The 19,807-nt window shown below is 34.4% G+C and overlaps 1 protein-coding gene and 1 pseudogene across 4 annotated transcripts in view; one reads left to right on the forward strand and one right to left on the reverse strand.

Moving 5' to 3' along the window:
* The window catches only part of CDKAL1 (CDKAL1 threonylcarbamoyladenosine tRNA methylthiotransferase), a 616,068-nt gene that overhangs the window by 146,192 nt on the left and 450,069 nt on the right, over positions 1–19,807 (reverse strand). For all 4 annotated transcript variants that reach the window (XM_019734280.3, XM_019734279.3, XM_074335173.2 and 1 more), the window contains exon 12: positions 2,585–2,765. In XM_019734280.3, coding sequence (XP_019589839.3) covers positions 2,585–2,765 — 181 coding nt within the window. The remainder of the gene's footprint in view (positions 1–2,584; positions 2,766–19,807) is intronic.
* Positions 11,084–14,537, forward strand: LOC109448684 (small ribosomal subunit protein eS8-like; annotated as a pseudogene).

The raw sequence follows: 19,807 nt of genomic DNA on the forward strand, positions 1-19,807 counted from the left end.
GGGAGACAAAAGTTTGAGTTGAAGACCCACCATGAAGAAAGGCCTTAGTAACAAGCACAGAATTTCAGTTGAGACCTGAAAGAGCTCTACGCAGTGGTATGTGGGATCCAGCTTTATACCAGCTACAGGAGCTCACTGCGTGCATCTCTTCCCAATTCCACGTTCAGTGATGTCAAATTTGTAGTTTGAATCTGGCAACAGTGGATGTATTTACACTATGGAAATAGGCAAATGCTACAACTCAGAACACTTCCCACCGAGAGTCAGTTGTTAAACACCAGCACACACAGGCTGCATTCAAAAGGGCAAATGGGAAATAAACCAATCCTCAGAAAGACTGAAAAACAATTTCAAAAAAATTAGCAATGGTCATCATTTAATGGAAATGATTGGGTACATAGAAAGAAAGACAAATGGTCAGAGTCAAAGGGGAAAAAAAAAGACAAAAGAAACAAACTAACATTAGATCCAGAAATTGGAGAATTCACAATGAATTCTAAGATTTTAAGATAATTGAGTAATATGTTCAAAAAATACGAAGGAAAATATGAAGGATTTCACTAGAACACTGGAATCTATGAAAAATAATCAAATTATAATTCTAGAAGTAAAAAATAAACTAAAATTAGAAATTCCATAGATGGGTTTGACATCAGAGTAAAAATAGATGAAGAGAGGATCGGTGAACTGAAACAGCACTTCACAGATTTTAACATATACACAAGTCACTTGGAGATACAGACTATGATTGAATAAATTGGGATTTGCAGGCAATGGAACATTATATATATAGCAATGAAAAGGGATGAGCTATAACTACTTGCAAAAGCAGGCTAGTCTCACTGATATAAAGCTTAAAAAAAGAGCCAAACATTTAAACCTTGATGAATTTTTTCATTTATATCAAACTTAAAAACAGGTCAAACTAATGTATGGTGTTAGAATAAGGTCTAACAAATTCTGCCGAGGAGGGGGACAGGATGGTAAAGGGAAGGGCACCTCTGGGCTACTGGTAATGTTCTACTTCTTGATCTGACTGCTGATCACAGACGTATTCACTTTATGAAAATGTACAGCTGTTCACTTTTCTGCACATGTTACAGTTCAAGAAACTTTTTAAATTAAAGAAGGTTTAAAAAAATAGTGGAGTAAACTATAAGGACTACAGATCAGCAGTTGCCAGAAGCTGGGGATGGAAGGAGTAAATGACCACAAAAAAATAAAAGGGGATTTGTTTTTGGGGGAGGGGCTAATGAAACCATTCTATATCTGGATTGTGGTGGTAGTTACACTAGTGTATGAATTTATCAAAATTCAAACAACTGTATACCCAAAAGAGTGAAATTCGCTGTATGTAAACTATACCCCAATAAAAATTATAATTTAGATATTAAAATTATACATTAACTTGACTTATTTTTATGTTTGTGAAAAGCTAATTATCTGTGGTGTTATAATCTGCTCTTTTATTGATTAAATTGGAAATAAAAGTAAATGGTCTATCTGTAAAATATTTCCTTATCCTTATATACATAGAAACGTATAAAATAAAAATGAAGAAAATTTTGGGAAAACAAAGAATGATATTCACTTTTGTATTACTGGGAAAAATGTAAATATGTATCTGTAAATTTATATATTTATATATAATTATATATGGGTGTATATGTTTGTTTAATTTGCTTTATTAAACATCTATTTATATATTATATATATTTGTTTTGAAATAAGAATCTATACGTTATATGTTTTATATTCACATATGATAATAGAAAAACAATAATAAGCTTTGGGTTATTCCTTTTAGTATTTATCATGAAAGGATTTGAGGAAAATAAATGGCAGGGAATACTTTTTTTTAGTTATTAGAGACAAAGTAGAAAATTTTTGGTTAAAAAAATTCTATTTCCTCTTTAGGCTTATTTACATTTTTCCATCTTAACCCAATGAATCTAGAAACTAAATATTTGTTTGAGACTATTAATTTCTGGGGCATTCTGGGAAACAGTTCGCCTTCATTGGATCTCAAACTTTTTCACATTAAAGTCATCTTACTGTAATATATCTATAAACATGTAAGGATGAAATTATATCGAGGTTCACTGTGAAAGCAACACACACCTAAAACAGATAGATAGATAGAGAGACAGTAAGTATCAAATCTATCCCATGGAAAAACAGGAAAACATGTGATCCACTAATTAACAAATTATGAAAAGGGTCTCTTAAGAAGCAGGGAAAATATGAAGCCTTCTTTGCTCACAGATATTTAAAAGTTGTCTTATTTTGAAACATTCAAAGATTTATTTTATAAACATGGACAAATACTAGATATTAGTTAATTTTTTTCCCCTGAGTGTAATCCAAACCTCACTCCTCAAAAGATAAAAAGGTGATATTTTAGTTGCCTAAGCTCATTGAACACATCCAAGGTCCCTGGCCCTGACCCCAACTTGGAAAACTCCCCATCTTTTGAAACTTAAGGGTTATACTATGAGCCAGCCAGTTGAGTTCAGGTAGGCAACACAGATGCATTTTTATAGCTGTTGGCTAAATATAATACCTTACAAACAAAATATCTTACCACTTGTGCTGGAACTTGTTCCATTTTTGCAGCAGGAGTTCCTGGTCTTGGGTAAAATTGGTTAATAAAGAGGCTTGGAAATTTGTACTCTTCAACAAGTTTCACTGTTTCTCGAAAATCCTGATCTGTTTCTCCAGGAAAACCACAGATAATATCTGTAGCAATAGTTATTCCAGGAACTCTAGAAAATAATGAAACAAAAATACAAAAATTGACTACAATCCCTCCATAATTATTCTATTTCCCTGACATTATAAATACCATTATTCCTTTTCAAATTAAATTTTATTTTTAGAAAATGGACATTTGCAAATAGTTTTAGAGTCCTAAATACTAAAAGCTTATGAAAAGCAGTGGCCCTCTGTTATCCTCAAGAGGCACCCATTTTTAATTCTTTGAGTTGTTTCTTTGTTCTTTCTTCTATATTTTAAGATGGATGCCTATTCTGCTATTTCTAGGTTTACTGATTTTTAGACCATATTCACTGATCAAGGTATATGAGGATTTAGCTCTTTAAACTATTCTATCCCTCCTCTCCCTATATAATCACTGCACAATTTTTAGTTAAATTAATAGTATTTCCATTGGTATAAAAAACTGCAAAGACATTGTTCACTGTGGAGTCAACTGGTATATACTCATTTGTTTTCTTAGTAACAATGCTGAATTTTTCCTAGAGTTCATAATCACCTTTTTAAAAAAAAATTTGCTTAATATTCTAAGTACCTATGCTGATATTTTCCAGAAGCTCCACCACATCTGTCAAAAACCAATACTATTTTCTAAACACTCAATATATTATGTAATTCACCCGTTCCATTTTCTCCCCACCTCTGGAAATGCCACTCCTATTTTCTTCAGGTGTGTGTTGCTTTCATAATGAACCAGCTGTAATACTGAAATGTTACCCCCTGATGTCCTTTTTCCTGGATCCTATGTCTTTCTAATTCTTGATTATTCTATTTTCCCTAATTCTGCTGAAGCATTCTTTCAGAAGTGTCATCAAAAAGAGTACCAGAAAAACTTTGTTAATGTCTTAGCATGTCTGAACATGTATCAATCAATGACTGATAGTGGCTGTGCATAGCACACGCAAATGAAAAGTATTAGCCATCAGAATTTCATATTGTTCCATTATTTTTGAAGCTAGCAAGGTTGCTCACGAGATGTCCAGATTCACTCTGATGCACACTTCTTTATATGTGTCCCACTGTGTTTTTTGAAAACTTTAAGAATATTAAATTTATTCTCAATTATTTTAAATTTTATGATAATAGGCCTTGTGTTAGGTATGTAAATCTTTGTACAAGGTACAATCTGGAGACTCGTGGTCTTTAGGTCCAGAAAACTTTCTTATGTTCTTGTTTTTAATCACTTTTTTCTCTCTCTGGGACATCTCTTTGAGTGTTGAAAGAACTGAATCACCTTTCTAAGCGTTTCACTGTTATTTTCCATTTTTGTCCTTTTGTTCCATTTTCTGGAAGATTTGAGTTTATCTTCCAACTCGTCTATTGAAAAAATTTAATTGAATATCTTATTTTACATTTCTGACAGCACTCTCTCATTCTCCAATGTTCTTTTTCACAGCATACTGATTTTGTTTTAGAGATGCAACAACTTTTCTTATCTCTGAGGGTTTCAATCAAGAGTTTTGCAATTTTTCCTCAGCTCAGTGTAACTGTGTCTGTTTCCTCCAGGTTCTTTCATTTTGGTCCCTCTCATTCATGGTTGAGACTTTCCACCAATAAACGGTGACTCCTGCTGCCCTTTAATATTTAAGAGTAAAGCACTAAAAGCTTTTCATTATAGAGTGACTGGGTAACAAGTGGCATTTGTTTTTGATAGGCCCAAATGTTAGCATCTTGAAAATCATTCCTCTGTGGCCACTGAATTTCTCAAGTATGCCACAATAGTCTATTGTATATTAACAGTGTAACAACAACAAAATAACATTAACAGTATCCAAAACTCCAATATTATTGTGAATCCATGAACAACAGGAAAAAATAGCCTCAAACATTTCAAATCACTGAATACCTACCTATACAATTTTTCTATCACCTAAATGCAATTCTATAAGAATGAATAGAACAGTTTATCTCATTAAGATATACTCAATATTTGGGAGCATAAAAGAGATCAAAGGTTGTAACAATGAGGAAAATTCAATTACTGGATGCCTAACACAAACAGCTTCATTAAAACAACGTGTTTCCATACCTAGTTTGCACAGTCCTTTAATTCCTGTGTGAAAGAATGACAAATTTATCTTTAAAAAGATTTTTCTTGACTTCTTACTCTCATTTAGCTATTAATGTGACTGAACTTTAATTAGTAAGTTACAAGGACAGCAACTTTTCTCTATGATGATAAATAGCAAAAGAAGACAATATGCATAGAGAAATATAAAACAGTATATCTGAAAAAAATTTAAATTTTATTGTGATATAAGAACATTTTTTTCTTTGTTAGGGGTGATTATCAAAATCACATTTGAAAATCATAAACATATGCTTTAATGGTAAACTAGATAAAAAGACCATTTTTCTAGACTTACTAAAGCACGTGAAGTAGAAAAATTATGTCAATAACTACAATGAGCCAATTTTTACACTTGACTTGTAACTACTCCTGACCAAAAGAAATCCACAACTAAAAATAAAAGTAATGGAGGATAACAGCAGAAATAACACAGGAGAGTCCATCTCCCTTAGGAAAAAAAAAAAAAAAATCTTAGAAACTGCCTACAAAATACTGCAGAAACAAAGACAATTGGTTATTGTTCTAGGCTGTGAATTGAAATGAACTTGGCACTAGATTATGGGGCATTCCCACAGGAAAGTACCTTACTGATTTCTCCCCACCCCCCCAATACTCTTGATCCAGTATAGTTGAGCTCAGTATTATGTAACACCTGCTTACTTTGGCCTCAAGGTCCACAGAGAAAAAGAAAAGACAAACCTTTACAGGAGTCACCATAAATGTTAAGGAAGGAAATGTTCCGATGAATGGATATATTTGATAACCTACACAAAAAGTTGACTGATAACAAGGGAGAGGATAGGCCAATATGAATTAGTGAAAAGACCTATGTGAGTCAGTATTTAAAAGTAAAAGGAGTTTAACTGGTTTCAAAGTACATAATATAAACTGATTGCCTATAAAATGTTTTCAAAGTAGAGACTACACTTTAATGTTTGATGAGGCTCACCTATACATTAATTTTACATATGCAAATGTGCTATGTTTTTAAAAATTATTCAGCCCCTTAAGTGAACCAACAACAACAAGAAAAATCTCATATTTACAGTGTTGCTTTGCCTAGTAAATAATTCCTTGCAGTACCTGAGAAAATCAGAGAAGTTTGAAGTGGACCAAATTCTAAATTACATATGATTTAAGTGGCTATGAGGAAATTACAAGAGGTGTAAAATACAATATTAATTCAAATATTTAAAATGCTAATTGTGAGTAAATGCTGTTTTTGAGAAGCTATGAAATTTCAAAATACTAAAATTTAAAAAAATAACAATTTCCATAAATTTATTAAAAGTGTGAGTTTACTGAATGTAATTACTAGGTATTATGTGTTTTAAAATTTAAAAGACCTATATTTATGTTTTCATAGTAGTATTAGAGAATAATTCTGAAAGAGAGATGAAAATGAAAATGTTCACTTAGGTTAAATAACAGAAATTTTGACCCATTATTTTGTCTGACTTATATAAGCTATTTGCTGGCAAAATGGGTTCATTAAATTACTTGGAAATGGAATGAATGAAAAAGATTCCAATAATGCATCTGCCTTAGCAGATGCAATGCTATGATCAGTTAATAAAATCTATCAGGACATATGAGGAAAGTACTACCTATTTGCTGGCCCTTGGACAGGATTTAAGAAAGCCTCAATATTTTAAGACTTACTTATTTACGTTGAATAAAAATACACATATAAACATAACTGATGCTATATTTGAAATACTATTAAAATGTTGACTTTAATTTATCTCAAGATTTTCACTTTGCAATTTGGTGTTACACTGACAAAAATAAGAAAAAGGTTCATTCTAGTTAATGCTTTAGATCAATAAATTGTTAGCTTCTACTCCACAATGAAAAAAAGTGTGACTAATACAGATGCTGTTATCTCAGAAGAAAAAGGTAAAAATGATCAGAAAAGGGATCAGACCTATTAAAATTATTAGGCATAAACACATGATTAAAAGAAACATTTTTTAGTCCTATGGAGATTAATTCTAGGACAATTTCTCAGTAGTTCCAGGGAAAGCAAGTTGTAGGTACAGAGGGCAAAAATATCTTGAATTGAATAAAAATAAATACTATATCTAAATATATGGGAGGCTGCTGAAGGAGTGCTTAAAAAGAAATGTATAGATTTAAATGTCTCTGTTAGAGGTAAACACAATAATCTAAGCTTCCACCTGAAGAAGCTAAAAAAGAGAAGCAAATCAACCTGAAAGTAAGACAAATAAAGCAAATAATTAAGGCATAAGAAGAAGTCAACAAAAAGAGAAAATAGAGAAAAATCAATATAGGTAAAGGTATACATGTGCATTTGAAAAAAAATCAACAAAATTACCACACTACTAGCTAGATTGCAAAGATACAAAACACAAATGACCAACTTCAGGCATGAAGGAGACAGCACTGCAGACATCATCAACATTAAAAGGATGTCATCAATGACCCTATATGTGTGGGTTTATTTCTGGGCCCTCTATTATGTTCCATGGATCTATGTATCCAATTTCATGCCAGTTCATGTTGTTTTGATTACTACAGCTTTGTAGTATAGTTTAAAATCAGGGAGCATGATACCTCCAACTTTATTCTTCTTTCTCAAGATTGCTTTGGCTAGTGTCCTTTGTGGTTCCACAGAATTTTTAGGATTCTTTTTTCTAGTTCTGTGAAAATGCCATTGGTATTTTGATGGGAATTATAGTGAATCTGTAGACTGTATTGGGGGTTATGGACATTTTAACAATATTATTTCTTCCAATCCATGAGACCGGTATGTTTTTCCATTTATTTGTGTCGTCTTCAATTTGCAGACACTATGAAAACAGTATGGAGATTCCTCCAAAAATTAAAAACAGAACTACTGTTAAGATCTTGCAATTCCACATCTGGGTATTTATCCACAGAAAGCTATAACACTCATTTGAAGAGACAAATGTACCCCTTTGTTCATTGCAGCATTATTTACAATAGCAAAAATATGGAAGCAACCTAAGTGTCCATCAATAGATGAATGGATAGAGAAGATGTGGTATATACTGTAGGGGTTGAGAACACCCCAAGATGTGCCTCTGTGGTATGAGGATTGAGCTAAAGGCAACCAAGACCCTATGGGCTCAAGAGAAACTTCTGCCCTCCTTTAACTACCCAGAAGAATTCAAATTAGGGGCCTTGCCCACAATAAGAGATGATCAGGGATAACCTTTTTGACTTACTTATATGGCAGGGCAAAGCACTAAATACTGAATATCTGCTCTTCTTTTTATTCTGAAATGACCTTCTTTCCCTCTGAAGTCCCAAGGTACCCTACAACATCCTTAGCTCAGAATTTCATATATCCCTCATTTTAACTTACTGTATCTGAACCTCTCATGTATGTGGGATCTCTGACTCTCTCGTGTATGTGGGGTTCCCATATGTATGTAATGAAATTTGGTTATTTTCTCTTGTTAATATCTCATGTAAATTTAATTATTAGAAACGCCGAAAAAACCTTGGCGGGTAGAATAAAGTTTCTTCCTCCCACACAATTATGTACAATGGAATATTATTCAGCAATAAAGAAGAAGAAAATCCTGCCATTTACAAGAATATGGATGGACCTAGAGGGTATTATGCTAAGTGAATTAAATCAAACAGAGAAAGACAAACACTTACATGTGAAATCAAAAAGCAAAACAAACAAACATACAAAACAGAAACATAGTCATATATACAGAAAACAAACTGGTGGTTACCAGAGAGGGGCGGGATTAGAAGGTGGGCAAAATAGGTAAAGAGGATTAAGAGGTATAAACTTCCAGTTATAAAATAAATAAGTCATGGAGATATAATATACAGCATAGGGAATATAGGTCAATAATGTATTAACTTTGTAAGGTGATAGATGGTAACTAGACTTATAATGGGAATCATTTTACAATGTATATAAATATTGAATCACTATGATGTACACCTGAAACTAACAGAATTCTGTATATCAATTATACGTCAAAAAAAAAAGGGAAACTAAGGGTATATTTTACACCAATAAATTAAAAACTTAGATGGAAAGGGCAAATTCCTTGAAAGGCATAAATTATAAAGAAAGACTTAAGAAGAAACAGAAAATCTGAGCAGTCTTTTATCTACTACAAAAATTAAATTTGTAATTAAAAAATCTTACCACCAAAACAACAAAACGAAGCAAAAGAAAACAAAACAAAACAAAAAACAACCCAGGTCCAGATGGCTTCACCGGTCAATTCCATCAAACATTTAAGATAGAAGAAAACCAGTTCTACAGAAACTTTTTCAAAAATAGATGGGAAAAGAACTCATTTTATGAGTACAGCAGTAGCCTATCTGAAGACCAGAGAAAGAGATGAAAAATAAACTCCAGACCAATATCCATGATGAACACAGAAACAAAAATTCATAACAAAATATTAGCAATGTGATCCCAGAAACATATAAAAAGGATTGTATATTATGACCAAGTTTTTAATCTCAGGAAAACAAGCTTGGTTTGACACGCAAATATCAATTACGGCAATAAGCTATATTAAAAGAATAAAGGTGACCTTAGTAGATGCAGAAAATTCAGCTGACAAATCCAATACCCATTCATGATCAAAACTCTCAGTAAACAAGGAATAGAAGGAAAAACAACCTCCACGTGATACAGGGTCTATAGCTATTATCATACTTATAGGTCAAAGACTGAATGCTTTCCCACTAAGATTAGTAACAAGGCAAGGATTTCTGTTCTCACTTCTTCAACCAAACATATTACTGGAAGTTCTACTCAGTGAAGAAGGGTGACAAAAAGAAATTAAAGGCATATAGGATGAAAAGATAGAAATAAGCTTTTTTTTTTTTTTTGTCTTTTGCAAATGACACGATCGTGTATGCAGAAATTTTAAGGAATCCAATGAACCTACTAGAATTAGTGAGTTAAGCAAAGCTAAAGATCAACATACAAAAATCAATTGTATTTTTATATATTAAAAACGAACAATAAGAAAATGAAATGAAGAAAACAATTTCATTTACAATAGCATAAAAAATACTTAAGAATAAATTTGGGAAGTGTAACACCTGTACTCTAGAATCAGCGAATTTAAAGAGATTTTCTTAAAATTTGCTGAGAGAAATTAAAGAATGTCTAAATAAATGGAAAATATAGAGGGGGTGCCAAAAAAATGTATACAAGTGGACACGTTGGTCAATGTTACTCAAGCAGTAGTTCGCTGTAAGCAGAAGTGTCTGGACGCTGATGGTAACGACTTTGAGCACCTCTTGTAATTGCAGAAGTCAAACGTGCCTTGTATTCATCTTTTGTTATTGGTATATACTGAGTATTACAATTTTAATACAGTTTTCCTTCTTAAAATGTGTATACATATTTTTGGCACCCTCTGTATATAACTGGAAGTTTTAGTATTGTGATGATGCTGTGTCTCTTCAAATTGATATACACATTCAATGGAACTGCTTCCAAAATATCATGTTTTGCTATAGAAACTGACAAGCTAATTCTAAAATGTATATGGAAATAGCCAAACAATTTTGAAAAGAGCAAAGTTGATGGAACTGTTGAAGGACAGTTGAAGAACAAAGAACAAAGAACTACTAGAAAACTACAGTAATCAAGACAGTGTGGTAGCAGTATAAGGGTAGATTGATAGAACAATTTAGAGAGTCCAAAAATATAAAATACATACATTTATGGTTAATTCATTTTCGATTAAATTGCCAAGGCAAGAGACAATGTTTTCAATAAATGGTGCTGGAACAATTGGGTAACAGATGCAAGGAAAAAAAAAAAGAAAGCCATTAGGCCCTTACCTTACATTATACACAAAATGTACTTTACTATCACAGATATATGCTAAGATATATAGATAAGAGCTAAAATTACTAAACTTCCAGAAGAAAATATAGGGAAAAATCTTTGTAACCTCACGTTAGGCCAAGATTTCTTAGCATAACCAACACCAAAATGATAATCTATTAAAAAAAATTGGATCAACTGATAAAATGGACTTACTGAGGAGACGCCATTAATAAGAATACAAATAACAAAACTGTATAATGGACAATAAATTTTACCAACACTTCACTAAAGAAGATATATGAATAGCTATATTAGTGCACAAAAAGTTGCTCAACATCGTTAGTAATCAAGTCATGCAAGTTAAAATCATATAAGACGCCATTCATCCAGAAGAATGGCTATATTGCAAAAAGGACTGAAAAATGTCAGATGTTGGTGAGCATGTAGAGAAAAGTGAAGAAACCCTTATTCGTTGTAGGTGGGAATTTCAAATGTTACAGAAAAGTTTGGCAGTTTCTTAAAAAATTAAACATCCACTTACTGTGAGTAAGAAAATCTACTCCTAGTTATCTACCTGAGAGAAATTAAAACATATGTCCACACAAAAACTTGCATGTGGATTGTTTTCAACAGCATTCTTAATAATATCTCCAAAATGGAAACAGTCCAAATGTCTATCAACTGGTGAATAAAAAAACAAAATGTGGCCAATCCATATAATGGAAATATATTTACAAATAAAAGAACTAACTACTGATACATGCACCAACATGAATGAGCTTTGAAAACACAAAGGAATACTTATTGTTTGATCCCATTTACATGAAATTTCTACAAGAAGCAAAACTATAAAGACAGAAAACAGATCAGGGGTTGCCTGGGGCTGGGGGTGGGCGCAGGGATTGACTCCAAACAGGCATTAAGAACTTTTTGTCGTAAGTAAAGCATGCTAAAACGAAATTGTGATTGTTGGTTGCACAAATATATAAATTTACTAAAAATCCTCAAACTATACATTTCACATTTGGTGCATATTTTATGGTATCCAAATCTTACCCACAAAAAACCTGTTGAAAAAACAAACAAAACAAAAACCTTTCTGAAGAGAGACATAGCAAGAATCCTTTCTAACACTTCTTCTAAGAAGTCCCAATAGCTAAACTTTTGATGGAGTGTAATCAAACCATTAAATATGGCCAAATAAGGGGAAAAGGCAAAGATAATAAATGGCAAGGTTAAGGCTGCAAGAATATTATGTTCAAAGCACGACATCATAAAGGACTAGAAGAAGGGAAACAACTTATTTCCCAAATACCAATATATGACTACAAGGAACCATTCTGAAAGAGGAAATTTAAAGAGAAACAATATGACTTCTTCAAATAAGTTTAAGAAAATTTTCAGGAGCTTTAAATTTATTTTCATAATTTTATTTAAAAAATGTTTTTTAAAGAACCTGGGTTGAAAACAGAAAAAGCACTGAAATATTTAGATAAGGGTTGAAAAACCATCCATCCATCCGTTTATGTCTCTAACTATGACAGTCACCACTGCAGTACCCAGAATCACTCTCCTACTGAAAACTCACGAGAGGGTGGTGTATATCCACAGTATGCATTTTAGGTAGGAATGTTTATAATGAATGAAGATTAAAGAAACACTAAATAAAAAAAGTGCCAATGCCAACAATACACTTTCTTTATGTCATTCTAGAGTTTCTTTTCTTGGAGTCCGTGGACCCTCTAACATTGCATGAAAAATGGTATATTTTTCAGGGGGAAGTGACCACTGTTTTCTTCTGATTCTTAAAGCCTTCTGTGACCCAAATAAGATTAGGAATCATTTCTGTGACTGCTTTTGGGTCAACAAAAAAATATTAGGAAAAATGGATAATACTTAATCTTTGATAGTCTGTGTATTAGACATTTTCTTTCTAGCAGAGAAAGTAGGGCTCATCTGACTAACCTGAGTGAAATAATCATCATGTCAGTGGTAGACTTAGTAGAATCTGTAAGGTGAGTTAGATGATATTGCTGTTTTGCAAATCAAAAATGGTCAGGTATAATCAATTTCATAAAGTTTAACCTAATAGAAAAATCAGTTAACATAAAACAGGTCTCACTCTGTCAATTATGATATTACTTGGGAGATGATAAAAACTGGGGTTATTACTGCTGTCTCTGAGCTTCACACTCATATATTCTGTACAGTAATACTGGGGTTGGAAGTCCAAAAAGTACATTTGGTTCCTTTGGCCGTTGTTTTCCTGTTAGGTCCTGAGAAAGGAGGTGTGGACAGGAGGTCAAAAGGTGGGAGCAGAAAGAAGCTTACGGGTTTCTGGAAGTGGCTACCTCCTGTTTCCAAGGCAGCAACCCCATGGTCCTGGCTCCTAGGTTCTAGGAACACAACCTCTTCTTTTGTTCCCATAGCCCTAGTGGTAGTGACTGCTTTCAGTAGACATTGCTCTCTGGTTACCTCAACTCCTAATCTTTGCTTTTCCAGTCTTCTATGTAATGAATTTCTCCATTGAATGTCCTCTGGTAGAAATAACTAGCATAGTTTTTCTTCCTAACAGGACCCGGACCAAAATAATCAAACTCACCAATGACCATATCCTACTACTTTAATGAGATTGCATAGACACAAACTACATTCTCTTAGGCTAAAGTAATACAATTGGAAATAAATGGTAAAAAGATAGGTTTAGAAACACCTCAATCCCCTTTGTTTGCAAACAATACAATAAAAATATAGATGTATTCCTATAAATGAATATCTGTAATCTTTTTCAAAGTAGAACACATAAAATTTCTGATTTTTAGAGAGAAGTTTAAACCAAATTGAAGAAATTGTTTTCAAATAGTAACCAAAATGTACATGCTAACATACAATCACATGCTAATTGTAGTAAGTGATATTTATAACCAAAAATAGCCTTTCAAGGCTTCTCCATGAAAGAAATTTAGTAGCAATTAGTTTTAAAAATTATTCTATCTTTTTACAAGTAATAAAACTCCTTTTAATAAGAAAACAAAATATTCAGATAGCTCCCTTAGTTTCAATTTGGTACAGTTTTACTCTTTTGATGTAAAAAAGTAGTATGTAGAGACATGGAAAGGAAGAAGAATATGGATAAAATGGCAAATGATTTGCTAAAGTTTTACAAATTTCTGGATATCCTGAGGAATTAGAATTTAGAACGGTAAAACAAAAATAACGATAACTATTAAATATATGTGGTAGACAAACCAAACTGACTCTTTACCTTTTCTCTTTCCAATCGGCACTGAGCCACGGGCATCTCTCCGGAAAACTGGCACAAGCGCCACAAGACCGGGGGCCAGAGAAAGCCCTCCCAAAAGAAGCAAAAATATGAGCTGGGACGCCCCGCAGCCAACACTAAGATTGGTCCCCGCCGCATACACACAGTCCGTGTGCGTGGAGACGGGATGTGGGGAAATTCTCCTCGGGCTCCTAGTGTTGTACGCACAAAACAAGGATTATTGATGTGGTCTGCAATGCATCCAACAACGAACTAAGACCCTAGACCCTAAGGACTAAGCACCAAGACCCTAGTAAAGAACTGCGTCGTGCTCACTGACAGCACACCTTTCCAACAGAGGTACGAGTCCCACTATGCACCGCCCCTGGGCCGCAAGATGTGGGCCAAGCTGACTACTGAGGAGGAAAAGATTTTAAACAAAACACAAAGAAAATTCAGAAGAAATATGATGAAACGAAAAAGAATGCCCAAATCTGCAGTCTTCTAAGGAGCAGTCCCAGCAGGGCACACTTCTTGCATGCATCACGTTAAGACCAGGCCAGTGTGGCCACGCAGATGGCTGTGTGCTAGCAGGCAAGGAGCTGGAGTTCTAGCTGAGGAAAATCAAGGCCTGGAAAGGCAAATAAATCATCCTCCCTCCTAGCTTATTCCGTGTAATAAAGATGTTTTGTGTTCTGGAAAAAAAAAAAAAATCTGTGGTAAAAACTGATCAAGTATATGGGAAGAATGTTTCTGAAACTCAAAAGAAACATGATTGTCAAATAGGCCAAAAATAAGAGAGGGGGCCAACCAGAGGCACATGACACCAAAGAATTTAGTGTCATCCATTACATTTCTAAACCTGGTATAAATCCAAAGCACACAGTTTGGCTTCAAGCAAAAATCAAAAGAATCATCACTGTTAACTAAAAATTAGGTAAGTACTATGTTGAGTAAGTTTTTTATCCTGTAACACTATGCTTGCATTACAAAGCAAATATTTTGGAATAAGCATAAAGCCTTACATAAGACCAAAGATATTGCTTTAAAAATTAAAAGTAAGTATACTGGATAATATTGTTATAACATTTAAATAAGGAACCATATTAAAATTCACAGAATTTTTGCACATCTGTTATTAAAATCATTGTATGATATTGCTGGTTAAAGTGAAGGTATTTACTATCTATGATACTGTTAACACAATTTTTATGAGTTTTTCTGTTTCTATGGTAACATAAATTATAAGGTTCAATAAGGCCAGATTCAGTAATGTGTATTTTTCTGTTATTCAAGGTAAAAAGGAAATGAAACATTTCTAACATTCATAAACTGCAGCAAATGTCTGAATTCCATTTAGAGATAAGACGATAATTACTAAAGTAATTAGAATTCTTCCTGGATGGAATTATTTTACACACAGTGGAAATTTAGGTTTGGGAATGAAAGCAGGGGCCTGAGTATATTCAGCATCAGTAATTAATTACAACCAAAACCAATATACTATTCTGATACCTTGGAACAGACTATACCTTCTTCTGTCTGCTTCTGACTACAATATGAAAGAAATTGGTCTCCCACCCCCATCCCTTAAGTCAGAAAGATAAAGTGGGTGCAATCATTTTATTCAAGAGAAAATCCAATTACAGAAATAATCAACTTTTCCCTCTTGCTTTATTTTTTTCATATTTGAAAGGGCATTCACATTAGCAGAACCAATTAAACGAATATCAGGACAGGGCAAAAACTACAAAGTTGGGCAAGTTTCTTAAATCTTTAAAAATTAAACTTAAAAAAAAATACAGTTATTGAAATTTTAGAGACTCAAACCCAGATCATAGCATTCTTTAACGGGAAAGCATAATTGGAAGGTGACTACACAGCAGGTTTCAGGAAGAATAACTTGTAAAATTACACAAGTATAGTGCCATTGCCTCTACTATGCAGTCTAAATAAGAAATTAGGCAAATTTTTACTTTTAATGGAAGTGTTGTCATCACCAAGAAATGTCACTCAGAGGCATTACATTTCACGTCTTATGTGATCCTAAAATGCAATTTATATAGTTATCATCAAAAATAATACTGAAAACAAAATACAGATAGAGAGAAGGAGAGAGAAGGAAGGGAACCAGAAGCCATCAAAACAGTAGAATTATTCACAATTACTTTATCCCTTATTAGTTGAACTTATGTTTTGTTTAAATTGAGTTTACCCTAAAAATCAGATCAAGGGTTGGCAAACAATGGCTCAGGGTCAATTCAGCCATTGCCTGTTTTATAAATAAAGTTCTACTGGAACACAACCACGCACGTTCATTTACATATTGTCTATGGCTGCTTTGGGTGTAGGAGCAGAGTTGAATAACTGTGATAGTTGCAACAGAGTCTGTTGCACAAAGCCAAAAATATTTATTATCTGCAGAGATTCTAGTCAACCAGGCCCATGACTCTGATTTTCGTTAAGTTACTCCCAAGGACATCCCAGGGTGAATTTGAGGGGACAGTGGGCATATGCTAAGCTCCAAAATGCAAGTCTAGATCAACTTTTCCACTATCACAAAATTCTCACTGACAGAATTCAAATCAGAGTATTTCCTCCTTGAGTAACCCTGGTCCACAATTTATTAGCACCTACCTATCCACATTTCTCATCCCTTGTGGACCATTTCTCTGATGAAATTTTTCCTGATGTTTCTCTCTGCATCTTAACCCATTCAAGTTCCTTTCTTTACGCCTCTGTGATGGCCCTGTTACGATCTGCTTGGCACCTTTCACGTTTGTTTCATTGTGTTAAGCTTCCTAGTAAACCATAAACACCTGCTAGGCTGGTATGAGGCCACAGTCGTCTCTGCAGCAGAGAGGTAGAGGTAGCACAGCAGTCTCCCAGACAGTGGAGGCTCAATAAAGGTGCCCATTGCATTGAAGGTGACGGGCAAGGGAGAGCTGGGAAAAGACAGGGACGACGAATAAATGAACTCAATAAGGTAATAAGCTTTATTCATACCTACTAATGAGTAACCCTGCATTCACTAATATAAATCTCAGGATTTTACTTTAAAGTACAAGAAGTGAACTTCTAGCCTTTATCTATATGGCAGGGGAAGCAAAGAGGCAAGTCAGAGGGCCTCCGTCCATGGGAGACAGTTTGTCATCTCAGACCACAGACTCTGAAAACAGTTAGGGTTCAGATCCGGACTCTAACTGCTTACTGCAGTGCGACCTCCGGCAGCTACTTTGTCCCTCTGTGCTGCCATCGCCACATCTATAAAATGGAGAAAGTATTACCTCTCATTAGCTGCTTTGAAGAGTAAATGAGTCAATATATGAAAAGCACTTACAAGAGTTCATGACACAAAGTAACTGCTCAATAAGGTTCACAGGGCCTGGTGTCAGAAAATGCCACAATATCAACCTGATACCGAGCTAGCTCATGTGCGACTAGTTCATATGTGTTTTCTTCCCAAACGATGACTAGTTAATAGTAGAGACAGCATGGGATTAGGTTTTCTGACTCCTTGTGCTTTAGTCACGTACTTATCCTTTTACCCAAGGAAAAGAAATGTAGAAAAAAAAACCCTCACCAGATTATCATATCTGTGCCCGTAGTAAACAAAAAGATATTCATGAAAGCTCAGATTTTATCATACACATTCTCAGTGGTGCCAAAATTACAAATTGAGAGATAGGATCCCATGAGACTAGAAACATTAATAGATATAACTAGCCCTTGGCTGAGAGAGGCAGTGAGAAAACAAAAAATCTTGTTAATTTTTAACACTTCACATCATGTCCCAAATCATGCAAGGTCTAGAGAGTAGCTCTGATGACATCATTTTTGGCAAAAGAATCTGAGGAATATTTAGCTATCTGTAGTGGTGCTTGATATCGAGTCCTGGACAGTTCACAGCCGGGCACAAAAACCAAAGCATCTCTTTCATTTAATTCAGATCCAACTAGTGGCTGCAAATACCCACATACTGATACGCCTTTTTCCATGGCATTTCACAGACATCAAAACAACCCCATGAGAAGGAAGGGGTGATATTTTTACTTTGCAGAGGTTCAGAGAGATGAAGTATTTGCATAGGGGAATCAGGATTTGAACATTCTCTACTGCCTCTCAAACTACTAAACTGAGCAATTCTCAGGAACAACAGCCCGTGCAATAGGTTTCTGTGCCATGATTTAGAGAGAAGTAAAGGAGAAAATGTCTCTGACCACCCATGCACCCAGACAGGCATCAGGGAACCATACTCTAATAGATGAAAGCCTGATTTAAAGACACTCTGAGTCAACCCAAACAATGGTAATTGAATACCTACAACGAAAGGTATTAGAAAACAGAATGAGTATACTAGAGGGTTGCACAGCATTTCCAGCCACCAATGGGGATAAACAGAGATGTGACTGACAGAGCCAGGCTCCATATCATACAAAGGAAAAGGTGGGATAAGGAGCAATGGTGGAATAAATGGGATTATGAGTCTTAGAGAAGATGAAATTAGAAATAACACCAGTTGGGTGGTTGGGGGGAGAAGAGACACACACACAAAACTGCAGAGGTTTATGGGCGTGACAAGGCATACAGAGCTGCAGATTGCCACTTCTTAATGTAGAATCTGCTGAAATTAACTGAAACAGTGTAATATCACTAGCGTTTATATTCCACTTCAACCTATGAATGTACCCCCAATCACAGCAGACACTTCCTTTAGCAAACAGCTTTAACAGAATCAATTTCTGATCCAAAAAAGTAAATGAAGAAACCCCAGGTGGTGAAACACAAGTAACGACTATTTCATCAAAGTCCCAGATACAGGGCTGTATAGTGTGTGACCATAGGTTTCCTGCACAAAGCCATGTCTTAAAGTCAAAGTCTTATTCTCCAGCTAGCCTTGAAGAATTATTATGTTTAATTGCATGATGATACTTTTATAAAACATGAACATAAACAATATAACAGAAAATTATAAGAAAATGACGCCAAGAGAGCAAAATGCAAAGCTAAGTACTGCCATTAAAATAAGGATGCTGAACAGAATACTTTTCAGATATATGAAAGAACAAAGCAAACAGTGAAACCATAGAGGCATGACATATTCTTAAGTGAGTCCAAACGCTTTATGAAAGGAGGTAAGGGCAGTCTTGGAAGTATCTCTAGGAGACCCACCTAGAAAGTATCCCCAAGGACAGTGAAAACAAAATGAATAAACAACTATCACACATATTGGGGGTGTGGAGGGGGCTGAAAGAACCTTAAATGTTCATGTAGTTCACCCTTATGTTGAAATCATTTTTGTAAAATGTGGGCAGATGAGTCTCTGGGCTTTGATGACTTCCCAGTGAAAATTCAATTCAATCAATACTATCAATTAAGTTGATAATGAATTTAATCAATATCATAGAAGGTAGATCTATTTTCTAGCACTGTGCTATATAAAGACAACAAGATGCTATCCCTGCCTTCAAAGATCTCAGTCGAGATAAGTCAGGTATTCACCACTAGTAGTGATAGGACAGTATCAGTAGTTATAGAAAACATGTATATTGCACTTTGTGTCTGGAAATGTTCTAAGTGCTTTCCATATATTAACTCATTTAGTCCTCCCAGTACTCTTATAAGGTGGGTATGATTATCATCTCTATTTTACACATAAAGAAATTGAAGCTTAGAAAGATTAAATGACTCCCACCACGTCACACAGTAGTACAGCAGTGCCCCCTTATCCCCAGTTTCTCTTTCCACGGTTTCAGTGAACTGCAGTCAACCATGGTCCAAAAATATTAAATGGAAAATTCTAGAAATAATTTATTAGTTTTAAATTGCATGCCATTCTGAGTAGTGTGATGAAATCTCACCCCATCCCATTCATCCTGCCCAA

The sequence above is a fragment of the Rhinolophus sinicus genome, chromosome 14, assembly GCF_057876585.1.
Source record: "Rhinolophus sinicus isolate RSI-liver-muscle chromosome 14, RSI-T2T, whole genome shotgun sequence".
Taxonomy (NCBI): Eukaryota; Metazoa; Chordata; class Mammalia; order Chiroptera; family Rhinolophidae; genus Rhinolophus; species Rhinolophus sinicus.